The sequence below is a fragment of the Orbilia oligospora genome (genome assembly GCF_000225545.1).
Source record: "Orbilia oligospora ATCC 24927 unplaced genomic scaffold scaffold00110, whole genome shotgun sequence".
Lineage (NCBI taxonomy): Eukaryota > Fungi > Ascomycota > Orbiliomycetes > Orbiliales > Orbiliaceae > Orbilia > Orbilia oligospora.
Window position 1 is genome coordinate 357,442 of NW_011645667.1, and position 14,342 is coordinate 371,783.

Consider the following 14,342-nt stretch of genomic DNA (forward strand, 5'->3'; position numbering starts at 1 on the left):
ATTTCCATCATGACTATTATCTACCTCTACTACTTGACGGCTTTCAACGAACGACATGAATAACAATCAATGAAAGTTCTACGACGGCCTTCCTCTTCCTCCTCTTCTCCTTCGCGTTTGCTCTTTTTTATTTCCTCTACTCTTTATTTTTATTTTAACGGCATATCGGGCGTGACCAATCTTGATGAGATTCAACATCGGCGTTTAAAATGTGTCTTTTTAATTACTCCTCTTCTTTTTAACATAATGGCGGGATACCTTTTCAACAAAATATTTGGGATATCAAACTGGCGGGTCGGTGGGAGTGTTTGTTTTTTTTCAACAAAAGTTTCTTTTTAATTAAAATGTACTTTAATGTACCCCAAATGGTAGTCATTTGACTGCTATCTATGGAGGTTTCTCTTGGACTTTTATTGTAAGTCTTCGGGAGCCTGGGCGGCTGGATGCTCTTTTTTGGAGATAGTATCTACCGTCGATGGTGGAGGTGGAGATCTCGTCAACCGAGAAGAATAGAATGGAGCGGTACCTTCGGGACCCTTTTGAACAAGACTTTCCTGGCTTTTAGATGTCGTAAATTCGTAGACCTATAGAGCAGAGCTGGCGTTTTACGCCCTAGCCGCCGAGTAACATCGAAGGCATGGCCAACTTTACTAAATACCTAAAAAACTAGACTACTAAATACCTATATGAAGAGAATGCATGGCATAATGTCACAACTAGGATCGATAGGAACATCACACTTGTAATACTAGGCCATCGACTATATTCAGCTTGATGTTCTTGTAAAAGACGATCATATGATATTTTGCAACATGAATCAAGGTTATGTGAATATTATGCATAGAAGACAGAGATGTTGTTATTATGAAGCTATCACTCTCGTAGCCAGAGCTAGTAAGTATCAATCACAATATTAGAATCTAAATTTAAACTACTTTCGAGACAATCTAAAGATTATTCTATATAATGCATTAATGCTAAAATAAATCCCACGATTCGAGCTGAGACTCCTTCTTTTTTGTGGCCAGAAATCTTATTTTCAAGCGGTCGATGCGATGATGAAGCTAGTAGAGCCCTGGACTAAGCATATAAACCACGAATACGCTCTTTGCGCTAAAGATGAATGTAGTATTGTTCTTTAGGTCCGGTTTGGGCGGATGTAGTGGTGTTTCAGTGCAGTTGGAATTAAGGTATGCACATTGAGGCTACGGCGACGCTATGGCGGCGCTATGGCGGAGCTATGGAGAGACTACAGTGACACTACAACGACGCTATAGATACGCTACGGCGACATTATATCGACTCTATAGAGACATTACAACAATTCCCTAGAGCTACTATAATAACGGCATGAACCGTAATCCTAAAGCGATATAAAACAAAATATTAATAACACCAATTACAACTGGTATAATATAATCTTTACAAAACTAATTAAAAAGGAAGGTATCGATTATGATACCGTAGCATCTCGATGGAGACATTCTTTACAATTCGTTGGATAACTACCTAGTTAGATAGCTTACAAAAACAGTAGGCTGTGGGTTTTCAACATCTAACTCGCACTTGCTTGGTCGTAGTGCTCGAGCGTTCGCCATCAAGCTAGCTGCACATCATCACCTTTTTGGATCCATGGTGCTACGAAGGAGGGGATTTGGCCCGCGAACATAGCCTACAGCCCCGAAGTTAGACAAAAATTGTCTTCTATAAGATAACAACCTAAAAAGCATTACATCTAGATATCTAAAAAATATTTAATGGATAACATTCCAAGATGGATAAAACACTAAAAACGTGGCTTTGACATGTTGGATTTATTCTTTGGTTAGTGTTTTTGTTGGACTGTTGGATTTTGGAAAGGATATTGCATACCCCCCACGCGCTAACGTTCACGAAAGCTAGATAGGCGAAGAAAAAAGTTGGATCTCATGTTCCAATGTTAGGTCAAAAAAATCAGCAAAAGTTATTCCGTCTGTGCGGACGGGAAGAGGGCATCGAGATTCCCAACTGCACGGGCGTAAAGTGTGTGTGGACCTGTGTAACGAAAATCCAACATCAAACAATTCAAGGCGGAATCGCGAACGTTCGAACAGGAAAGTATGCCGAAAATGCTTACCGATCCATGTCAAGCAATACCAGGCTTGTCGAAAAGTAGGGGTACTTGAACAAAAGAAAATGAAACTATAATCATCTCAATCGAAACAATCGGAAACGAAGTATGGAAATTCCGAGTTGAGAGCAATTTTGGGGAAACCAAGAACCAAGACGAAAACCCCCCAAACCTGGTCTGCTCAATTATGTCTTGCAGCCTTGAACCGGTCATTAACCAGCTAGTTAACAGTGATTTCTTCAAACCGTGCCGAAATTTCGACATCTGGTATTCAGTATGTTTTGCTGCAGGTGTAGAGACGTGCATACAACGACTGCTGGGGTAGTTCTGCAAGTCGTTCGTATTCGAGGGTTAACAGACGGTAGTTATACCGACAATCATCTTGGGGGTTCAACGTTCGCAGTGTATGATCACGATAACGGGAAATCATGTGCATGCATGACCACGGCGTCTAACTTCTTACCCCCAGAAACCCTTCTGCATCAATACCTTTTCCTTTTCCGTTCTTCCTTTCCATGCATGCCTAATCTGGCAATACTCCCGTCTAGACCGTCACGTTTCTTTCGTAGGCCCTAGTTGAACTCTTTTTCCTTTAAACCCGAGGAGGGATTCCTGTACATACGTTACTTCGTGGCCTCTCATGCACTCCGCGTTTTTAATATAGAAAAACGAGAATTGGAAGAAGGTTGCACCCTGAGAGTTTTATCGCCCCTCTCTGTTTTTTTGTCCACTATCAAATTATTCCCTTTTTTAATATATCCGTAACGGTTAATCTACCCAGACCTCGCAATACAAATTACAACGGGGCGAAGTTGTGTTGAGGGCCTAATATGACAATCACGGGGGGCAAGCAGGGTTGTGGATTCCCGGCAGGCTTATTTCGTTCCCGAGAGGGGAAAAAACGGTTTTGCGGGGGGGTTATTATAGGCTTTCGAAGTGTGGGTAAAAAGAGAAAGTGTTTAAGCGCCCGTCGGTCCTATTTCTCTGATCTTTTTCTTCTTCCCAGGTTGTAATATATCTTATGAACCTTGAAGCCTGAAGACGATCTTGAGTTCTACTTAGCCCCTCGCGAAGAATAATATAATTATAATGGCTCATTATGGTATTTCAGGCGATGGCGGGGAGAGTTTTTTTTGTATCTTTATGTCGTATCGAATTTGATTTTGTATTGGTCTTTTGGAGCTAGCTAGGATACTGGGGTTATGGCTTAATGCAAGTATATTAGATCGTTGGGTTTTCGGAATCGTAGAAAGATGATCGCGAGTAAATGGTTTCTCGGGGTTTGGAGGATTTTCGGATGAATTATAATTATATTATTTGGAGATCTTATAACTACTTGGTTTGTTCTTACGTTTTCGGTGCTTCTAAGGTGATATATTCCCGGATATCGGATCTGAGGTATTGCTAGATCGATTACTGTGCCTAAAGGCCGGTTAGAAGTTTTGTGCTTCGGGTTATAATTTGTAGACGGTTTCTGTTTCCGATTCGTTTTGATGGGTAAATACGAAAAATGTGATCTACGTAAGCTGACTTTTAAGGTCAATTGACAGGCTGGGCTGACTCGCTTTGGCATAATGTTATTTTGCAATATAGCACCATGATATAGATATATATACGGGGATAAGAAATGTAAGATATCGAAGAACGACACGGGACGGAATATAAACCGATAGAAACAAACTCGGAGTTCGGAAAACCATGTAACATTTGAAGAAACATCTGGACCAGGGTGCTTTTTGTGTTTCTCTGAATTCATGAAACGTTTTTGCAAATTTGAGAGGTGCCCCCAAAAATTTGTTATATGCATCTATATCGATTCTTTAAAATCAGATGTCTTTAGAAAAAGTATTTACTTCATGCTGGAGATGTTTCAATCACTACTCGCTTCTCTATGTTAACGTTAGCCCTTCGGGCCCAAGTGGATTGTTTTTCTGGGGTATACGTGAACCGTGGTTCACGAGACGCATGTAAAACCGTTTATGTTCCTCGGTCGAGGGTTTCCGGTTTCATGCACGATATACTCGCTATGAAAGTATGGGGGGCAACGAGCCATGGAGTCGCTTGCATGTACGCATACAGAAGTGGGGCTCTAATACGAATCTATACGAAGCCTCCATGGTAGTCGCAACGAAGGTCTTAATCAATACCTTTCATCTGTGTTTTTCTTTCTGATGTCGATTATTGGTTTTGATGCGGGGCAATGAGGGGCTCTGCGACTGAGGAATATAACATGTTATGCGCACCATCAGGTTATAATTATCTTTTGTACAATTAATTGGTCTTGTAATGTTGAATCCACGGGGGCCCAGTATTAATACAGTTCCCGGAGAACGTGGAAGATCAAAAACGAGGTTGACTACGAACTCATCCCAGACCTCTGTGAGATGCATAGTATACCGAGAATAAGATGTTGTATCACGGGTCGGCAGCAATACCGTTACAATGAGTCCACCAACTAGATTAGCTTTAGCTGACTAACTTAAGGTCTGTGATGATATAAACACTAGTGGAGATTTATAAACCGGAGTTAAAACACCATGATCCCTTCACCACTCACCAAATCACGCCTCAGTGATCAAGCCATATGGCCATCAGGTGAACTTCAACGTTTTTTTATATAATTTTAACCTAAAAAAACACATTAAATAATTTAAAGTCACACACACAAAGTGGCGTGACGGATCAACCGACCCTCCAGGATAAATGTTAAATCAATGACAGCTAACGAGCTGCAAGACCGTTCGAAGCCCGAGTGCGATTCGGCTCGCCTACAAAGCACAATTCTACAATTCCAATCGCATTGGATCGAGAAAAGAAGAAGAAGAACTCCGAGTGCGATTCCTCTCACTCACACTCCTTTGTTATCTGACTTGATCGATATCACCAATACCCTGGTATATATTAATTTATATCGAAAAAACAGACGGCTTGATCGCAGGATACATACATGTGCATGCGCCGTTCGAAGGTTTCGAGTGGCTGTGTGTTTTCTTCATTGGTTCTCCCACTAACATCCACACGGCCTGGGCCACACACACCTCCACATTTCGACCTTCGCCATCGAATCCAAATGGTCGAACGTTTTTTTTTCTTTCCTAGACCCTGAAAAAGCCTAGAATTGTGGATGTCCTAACTTTGTCAGCAAAGGGCAATCCCGAGTCATCCGTGTTGTCTTTTTAGATGCGATCTAGGTTCTTCTTCTTCTTCTTTTTTTTTCCTGTCAAAAAGAAAAGGCTTTAAAGGGAAAAATCGGAACAAAAAAAAATATTATCTGACTCTGATATCATACGATACTTGGAGCCTAACCTACTTTTGCACATCGGGCCTGTTCAAGCATCATCCTGTGAAGCTTCAGGGCGAACACGAAGGTGTTTCGGGGCATCAAAAACTACTCCCCGAACTAAAAGGAAAAAAATTCCCAGAGCACAGACACTTTCACTTTGGCAATTGGGGAATTCCCAGTTTTACGTCTAAGGGGCAAAAATACCGAGCAGCTTTGACCATAAACCGAAACCTTGAACAAAAAAAGGCTTCAAATGTGAAATCCGGAATTCGAAAACGAAAAAAAAAGCTGGGGTTGATTATACAAGGTTGTGCTGGTGTTACCATCTCCGCCTCACTTTTTTATTATTAAGATATGGTGGGTGAAATGATATCACGTTATATGCATGTGAGGAAGCTCGATTGTGCCTGTGAATACAGGCGCATATTGTACCTGGCGTGTATTTCCACAATCACTCTGTTAATTTTCCTCGTGAATCAAGATGGCACAGTTCGTTCTTCTTTCGCATCTTGAAATTGGCTAACATGTAAGGAGAGTCACAACTGTGAATCGGGCTACATGGCCACGACGGCATAGCGGGGCAGGCGGTATGGAAATTCCCATCGAAAGTTTCTTCTAAATGCAAATGTGGATCTTGAATTCACAGGATATATTCCGATAACTATACTATGTACGTTCAACGTTCACGGCACAGGTTATAATACTTGTTTTGGCCATTTGTATAGTGGGGAAAACCCCGTTTGCCCGTGATATCGAAACTTCAAAGTTCAAGGAACAGACTAGAAGACGCTAGATAGTGAACTAGCTATTGGTGAAACCGCCCGAACTTTGACGTCGGGCTCTCGGGCGTCGCTCGTGTGCAAAAAAGATTTGTAGTTGACCTCATGGTTAGCTAATGCAATCAATGGTGGAGACGTCTAGGCCGAGATTGTAGATGAAAGGGCAAGGTTCTCAGGACTCGATGATTCTGTAAATAGATACATCTACTAGATTGTGATATTCGCGATAATCGATCGAGGTAAAAGCCGACGGCAACGCCCGATATCTGCATATTCGGACCGATAGGAAAATATTTTTTTTACGAAACCGAAGTGCTTTCTACCGCCAGGTTACATCCCGATCAAAAAAAAAAAAATCTGTATAGATTTTTTTCTTCCGATTTTCTAGCGTTTTTCGTACACGTCGCAAGGCCCCATCGCCGGCATATCTAACCGTGCCGCAATATGCATTATCGAATTTGGGCAATTGGGTCCATCGAACACGAAAAAAACGCCAACGAGAATTAAAACGGCGCCATCATATCAAACAGAAAGCCACCAGAGCATGAAAGCCAGGTTAAATTTCAATCCTAGGCTGAAGAAAAAAGCTGCGTATTTTCTGGTACCTTTCTGTCACAAGAAAATTTGACATTATGCAGTCGTCGGTCGACGCCACCTGTCTTGTCTGTCTGTCAATGTCGGTTGTGCAGGTTCCCCTTTTCCCAGAGGCGATTTTTTTGCGGGTCTTGACTAGTCAAAATAGTGAAAGATCAGGAACGAGTTTTTTCTTCTTGATGTTCGACCCACACCCCCATCGGCGACACAGCCAGCGAGAAACAATTTAACAGTTTTTCCAAGTATGCAAACAAATAGTGATAAGTGAATATACATATATCACAATGCCTTTTTTGCCGCCAGAAGCTCTTAACCGATTGGTGATATGTGATCGACTATGGGTCTACGGGATCTCCTTTCGATGCGATTTGTGTGGGGTGTTTGTATCGATGGGGTTCATCTTCCGCTGCAGGAGGGTATAGCGCCAGGTATGTTAAGGGAGCACCGGCCGTTGCTGTGGGGCACACAGAATGCAAGCTTCTCCGTGGGGAACTCCTCGCGGAATTTTCAGGGACGAAGGAACGAACATTGCATGAGTGAGAGAGGGGGGAAAAAGAAGAAGAAACGGCGAATGCATGATCTGGTTCCTTTGCAAGCCGTTGTGGATATCAACTGATAGAATCATGCCAATTGGAGACGTTATTTGGCGAGGTATTCGTCTATGTCTACCATATTCGATCTCGTTTCATTTCAATTAAGAATAAGGATACGCAGCAGATACGCCTCGGTCCGCGCACATGTATTACGACTAAAAGGAGGCATCATCGACTCAGTTAGTATGTAATAATAGCCGCCAAGACGAATAGTATGAAATTTCCAGTGTTCGGAATACTAAAAGTAGTTTCCCCGGATAGCGTACATACACAGTATGTATTAATCGCTCACGAAGAACAAATTCAAAGACAACTTTCATAGGAGCAGATCTTATGTCGCTCCATTGCTGGAATGCGAATTGGTGAGGCCTGGATGTCTCGGGTTCTCTTAGAAAGTAATCGTCCCAGGGTCTCAGCTTTGATCATTCTTGACCCTCAATTTTGTTTAGACTCCTTTAGGCAGTCACGGCCAGAGAAGGCCTGGAGGGGTAAAATGCGAAAGAAGGTGACGACGATGAGTAGTAGCAACCGTTTGTGCCATGGAAATTTGACACCGTTACCTTTGGTTTGCTGTCACCGGCCCAAAAGGACGTCGACTAGCCTACGGAGGCTTTAACGTTGAATTGTGCGGCGGGGTCGATGGCTTCTGGGATGCCCTGATGGCATTGCCCTGAGCTTAGTTAGTCGGCGCTATCGTCATCACCAGTCAAGAAGGTTCAAGTGCTACGACGACTTCGGGCATGGGTTAGGATACACAAACACAAGGTCAAGGTCGATGGGAAATAATAAGGCCAAGGCCATGGTTCATGGTTCAGGTAGGAATATTTGACAGGTCTCACCACAACCGGACCACGGTCTGGGATACACAGTAGGATGTTTCTGTCGTTCAATCACCGAACGCTAATGAACTGGACGAAGACTGGAAGGTGTTACGAAAGAAACCCCGTGATATTGAAACAAAACTCCAGTCTCTCAGTTTTGGGAAGCTGGCTGTCCTATCAATTCTGACTAGTTAGCACACTGACTTTATCCTAACCCACTCACGGGATTCAAATTTGTGGCTAGTCAGAAACTGTGCCATAAGAGGGGCTTTAACAGACGGTTGTAAGAGAGGAATCTCGTATTGGAAAAACGGTTTTCTGAGACAAATATCAATATCACCGGCTTGTTAAGAACTCCGCATCCTGTCGTTAAAGTGTGATAACCAAATGTGACAGTGACGGACAGTTCGATCCCAGCAGCCTGGACGAGAGGGATGATCTCAGCATCGGGGAACCTCCGTGTCGGTATCTTACAATAAGCCAGGCCGATTACACGTGCCGGCTTTCAAGGGGGGGATACGAAGCTGAGTTTCCAAAGTTTCCAAAGTTTCCAGCGGTGAATTCGAAGATACACCTTGCATGGAATGTGAACAACTTCACAGGAGAAACAAAGGCAAGGTCTAAGCGCAACACATTTGAAGGGTCTCGAACCCCAGGAAAATCCGTCGTCTATGCATGTTTCAACCGGCCGGACCAGACTTGACCGGCTGGAAAAGTTAGGCGAAAAGGAAAAATGCAGAGCAAACTTTCATGGTTTTTCCGTCCTGCATCGGGACGTCTCTTTTCGTCGGTATGTCCGTGCTCGAGTTATATCTTTGAAATTAGCCTTTGAAGCATAAAACCGTCGCTAGCACAGTACATCAAAACAGCAACAGCACAAAAGGTGGGAGGCTGTGATAGCTATAGGCGATGCAAAAAAGAATATCGTTGTTTTCCTCTACATAATTAATACTATGTGGTATTTCTTCTTTGCCTTCGAAGTAGATTGACTTTCTGCACAACGGATAAGTTTCCCTGCTGGCGTGACATTGAATTATCTTGGTCATAATTTCTTCATGTCTGCCGACCAGGTTTTGAGCATGCCATTGACAGTCTGGTTGGTTGAATTTCTGGGAACCACCTTTTCTTGCTGTGTACCCCTTGCGAGGGGGCGGCTGTCTCCCTTGCATGCAGCGGGAATTCTTGTATGGTTCGGTTTTTGGGTTACATGTATGTATTTTCCATGCACTGAACCCTGCCCGCATTGCAGGAAATATCTTGGATTCATCAGAGCGTCCCGGGCATGGGGGTCACCGGAATCTTCGTGCTGTAGAGAAATGTTGGAAGGAGAAGAAAAAATAAAAATAAAAATAAAATACAGAAACCGGAAGAACGAGAGATATGAAGATTTTGAATATTAGTGGGTGTCAAGCTTGTGTATTCGCTGCAATTCTCATGCAGCCCGCTCGTTTACAAGCCGTGTCCCGTTCGTTTACCCCATTGTTTAATTCTGCGGATGGAGATGCCCGTATGGGGTTGCGGAGTGGGATGTTTTCGCTTCATTGCTTAAACTTCCCGCTATCCGTTCTTTTATGTTACACACTTCTGACATGCGGCGTCTATGGAGATAGGCAGATAGGACTTATAGATATTGATGGGGGCACCACCCTTCGTATACATATATGCACATTGTACACCCACAAATATATTTTTTTTTGGCAAGGTTGGAATTGAAAGTGACGAATGGATGGCTAGCGATACCAATGGCATTATCAGCTTGAGTCGCCGTGGTATGCAGTGGAGGTAAATTATAAAGCGACTTGATCAATTGAAGGCGTTCGTACGATCGTTTTAAGGCATGGAGAAGACAGAATATCGATAGTATCCTGACGGGAATGTAACAGCATCAGATGAGGTCAATCGAACCTAAAAATTGCTATTTCTGATCCCGTCGAAGGCTTCGGAACCTGTAGTCGACGAATCGCAGCAACTGAATGACAGACCACTGCGCCATTAAATCGTTCAGACTTCAGCTCCTCTCAGCCGCTCATCAGAAATTGGGGGGCCCGCGAGTCATTCTAAAATCATTGATACCATCGTAAATATATAACATACATATATGGGAGTTTACCGTGATAACCGATCGAATCGAAACAATCACGAAGTTTTGCTTCCCTCGAGTGTCCCCGACCCCGGGTCTTTCAACCCTTGTAAAAATTTCGACCATGTTTTTTGTTGGAAGAAACATTGTTAAAACGACGACTGTTATAGATATACCTGTATTCATGTTGCGCCATGCGGTCCAGGCCTGGAAAACCAGGTTTGGGGTTCGTGGGTGGTGAATGGGAGAGGCCTTTGTGCCGTTATCGCAAATAAAAAACAATTGATATGTATAGTTCGGCGCCAAATATAACTGCTAAACGATATAAAGTATATGGGTTTGCAAAACCGCCACAGTAGCAGAATAAAATATAAAATTGCATCTACATATCAGGCTCTCTATCATGCATAAAAAACCTTTAGGCGCACGGTTCGTCTCATTCGGCCAAAAATGCTATCGGTTACAGCTAGGCGATACGTAGAAGCTTCGGCAGGACGGGCAACCCGCATGCGGTCCTCGGTGCTGGACCCAGTTAACTCTTAAAAAGATATGCAACTTGGACCTTTCTTTGACTAGGTAATGGATAAATTGAACCTCGCTAGGCTTGCTTCGGAGAGTGGAAAATCCTGTGAAGGCCATTCAGAGTTGCAATAGCGACGAGCTCAACATCCAATACTTAAGATGGTTAGTTGAGGAAAGGTTTTTCTGAGAGATAATTAGTTCAATTGAAGTGTACATGCATATTATTCGTCATGCTTAGGTCTACATTGGTCAAGGAGGCAAATGTGGACATGAAGATGTTGTAATGATCAAGGATTTTTTTTTAGTTGATACCACCGTAATCTGAATGGATTGCGATTTGCATGACGAAGCCAGGCCGAGTAATGCTTGATCAATCGGGCGTTGCTGAGCTCACGAAATATATCTTTGCCAAGAGTGTGTGCCAGAGGATGACAGGGAAGAATTAGAGTGTGAGGAGAGATGGATCGCCTTTCTTAAGACTGCGGCTTTGTGCTAGCTGTTAACTATACCACAAATATACCACATTCGCAATCTTGCCAGCTTGAAAGTGTGAAGGTCACACAACATGAGGGTTTTTCATTCTTTCGTTCGTGATTGCTACACAAAGCGGCTTAATTGGGGCCTTGTTAAGATGCTGCGTGCCTTGCACAAGGCCAATGCATGGTGACCGGGAAATATTTGACGAATCCACCAAGTTCGTCGACGATAGACCACACGTGAAGGGTAGGATGGATGCCATGAGGGGACCTTATCCTCGGGTCGACCCAAAATCAAATACCTACTCTCGCTCCGAGTTCGCTATGCTGACCGTCGACTCCTTGTTGCCTAACTAGCTTTGGTCAATATCGACCTTGCGAACCCTTTTCGCCTTGCGAGTCGAAGGTTCCCAAACACCTGGGTCAATTGCCGGCATCCGCACGCGATATCATTGGTTTGGGAGCACAAGATAGCTGTCTTGGCACGAATACCTCTCAAATCTTCTTCAGATTGAAACTGCACCTTCCCTGTAAAATCATCTCAAATGGAAGCGCAGCCCGTGGGGTTCCATCTGAGCGGGACAGACTACCATAATTTTTTTAAAAAAGTATGTATGCTCTCGATCTCAGCATCATTGGCCCCATTTTTGGTCAAAAAAATGTCACCATTTGTCGGCCCAAAGACCCGCCAACAGACCCGCCAAAAGTCTAGATTTTAGGACTGCCTAGCTTTGGTTTAGTGCTTAACACGATCTTACTACTATACCAAACGGCAAGTTTTGTGAGATCGTTGGGATTTATCGCTTCCAGGGCTCTTCCTTGACGACGGTCTGAATCAATGCAATATATCTTCCTTGATCTCTTTTCGGTAGTCGCTTGGAACCCGCCCGTCAACTAGCTATGTAGCGTTAGTTAGCATTAACGGCACGGTTCGTGATACTTCCGGAGTCTACCCGGCGACGAACTAGTGATTGAGAGACATCGAAACTTGCTCGAACCAACCGGCAATTGCGAAGCTAAGGTCTTTCAATGCTTAGCCTTCCTCGGTTCCCGCTAGAACTGCTCTTCTCCCCGAGTGGTCTCAATTTCGCGCGCGCTGAGAGCAACTTCAGTAACTGCAATGTCGATCACTAGTATCTTCGTCCGTGGGACTTGCATCCTGTCAAATTACATGTAGGAGGACCTCCCACACGCCTCATCATCTTTCAATCACAAGCGAAACAATGGTGCAAGAGTTTCGCGGCTTGCTTCCAAATTTAAAGACTGCGGCGACGAAATTTCAAGGCGGCATAACGAAAAGGGCAAACAGACGAGTGGTGACTTAATGAGACTGGGGGGCATGGGGGCATACTCAACCTTATTTTGATAGACCGTGGGGCAGCGACTTTAGGTTGATGATTTGGGTCTATGATCTTCATAAACTGATGTTTCAATAGCCTAATAATTCGACTAAGGGACGCTTGACCGCTAACTTAATTGTAGGACCCTTGTGATAACCTTTTTAGCTCGACAACCTCCCTTTTCATCATTAGTTATAAAGGCATATTCGAGCGAAACCTCTATACGAGTCTTGTTGAAATATTGGGGGCCTGATGATTCAGATGCACGTTTGGGGGGGATTGGAGCTTCAGATGCATGATCAGATTGTGAATTTACGAAGCTAGAGAGTCGAAATTTCCATTTCCGGCGACTCGGTTTAAGACGGTCGTCTCCAGCGATACAGTCGCTTCGAATTCCGCATTTTCAATCATATATTCAAATGATCGATTGTGTTTGCCTGCAGTCTACAGGGAGCTGCATGAATCGAAGCATATCCCGCCAGTTTGGTGCTGGCGAGCTCAAGGTTTGCCTCAGACTCGAATTTGGGAAGCTGAGTTAAATTTTTTTTAGCTTTTTAGCGAACCTGCATCGCAGCTGTCCATTGGTAACCGCAGGAACTCAACATGGACCCATGCAGGAACCAGCTACTACGTGATGCCGTATTTATATGATTTATCAGCTGATAAATCTGAGGAATGCTGAGTCGAGCCTTGAGGAGCCTTGAGGGGGGTTTGAGCAATGGTGAAAAATCTTGAAGCGCTGAAGAAGGATCATCGATCATGTGCGACCTGGGAAGATTCAAACAATATATTCTTATTTAGTCGTCAGCTCCTCCGAGCAGTTTATGCGATTAGGACAATAGGTTAAATCTTAAACAAAATATCACGAGGAGGGCTTCGATTGACGATCTTACTCGTTGGTGGAAACATGGTCTCGTTCATGTTTGGACCAAACGGAAACTTGGTTTGGGTAGAGCATGTTACGCGAAACGTTTGATTGGGCACCCGGCCGTTATGCTGTGCGAGATAAACTGCCTCCACCTCAATTTTAGGTCGTATCTTGCGTTGAACTTGATGAAGCGAAGAGATGAGCCTATAACCTATGAGAATAGACGAATTAAGACAACGGCACGGGGGGATATGGTCAGTAAAGAGGTAAAACTTGGCGTTGATGAGCTTCCAGATGCGACTGACTATTCGAGTATTAGGACATTAGTTGACGCTAATAGTGGGGTAGACGTTCTTGCTGCGGAGCGCACAGAAATATTAATATCTATCGGTATCGATATATCGGAGTCCTGTGTATTTAGCAATTTACGAAGCGTCTATGATGACGTTTTGCAAGATGCTTTAGACGGAGTCTGGACGTTTTATTCGGTGAAAGTTAAATCAATGGAGGACCCCATTTTATCCTGTAAACCGAGGTCACGAAAAGTCTTTCTAGTTATTATGGAGTCTCTTAACGATGGGCGAATGGCAATAGGCTTTGATCCCGAAGTTCTGGTTGGGCAAGCGCTTCGGTAGCACACCAGTCCAGGGTCTACCCATGATTGGTTTTATACCCATCAAATGAGGACTTGATGTGACTGGGGAGCCTGGTCATAAACCCCTCCCTGCTTTTCAAACGCTGCGTCGATGGTTTGGCCATGAGGTTTTTACTCTCCGATCGAAAGGTTCAATGAAGGGTTGAGGGAAAGAGGAAAGGAAATGCGAATGGATCTTGCTTCCTTTTTAGATAGGCCGTATATTATCTAATGAAAACTTA

General features: G+C 43.7%; 1 protein-coding gene across 1 annotated transcript; it reads left to right on the forward strand.

Annotated features, from left to right (window-relative positions):
- Nucleotides 1-13,591: 13,591 nt before the first annotated feature.
- AOL_s00110g110 (uncharacterized protein) lies at nucleotides 13,592-14,101 on the forward strand (the record flags this gene model as incomplete). Its single annotated transcript, XM_011126800.1, has 1 exon — nucleotides 13,592-14,101. The coding sequence occupies one exon, from the start codon at nucleotides 13,592-13,594 to the stop codon at nucleotides 14,099-14,101; it is 510 nt and encodes a 169-aa protein (XP_011125102.1).
- Nucleotides 14,102-14,342: the final 241 nt, after the last annotated feature.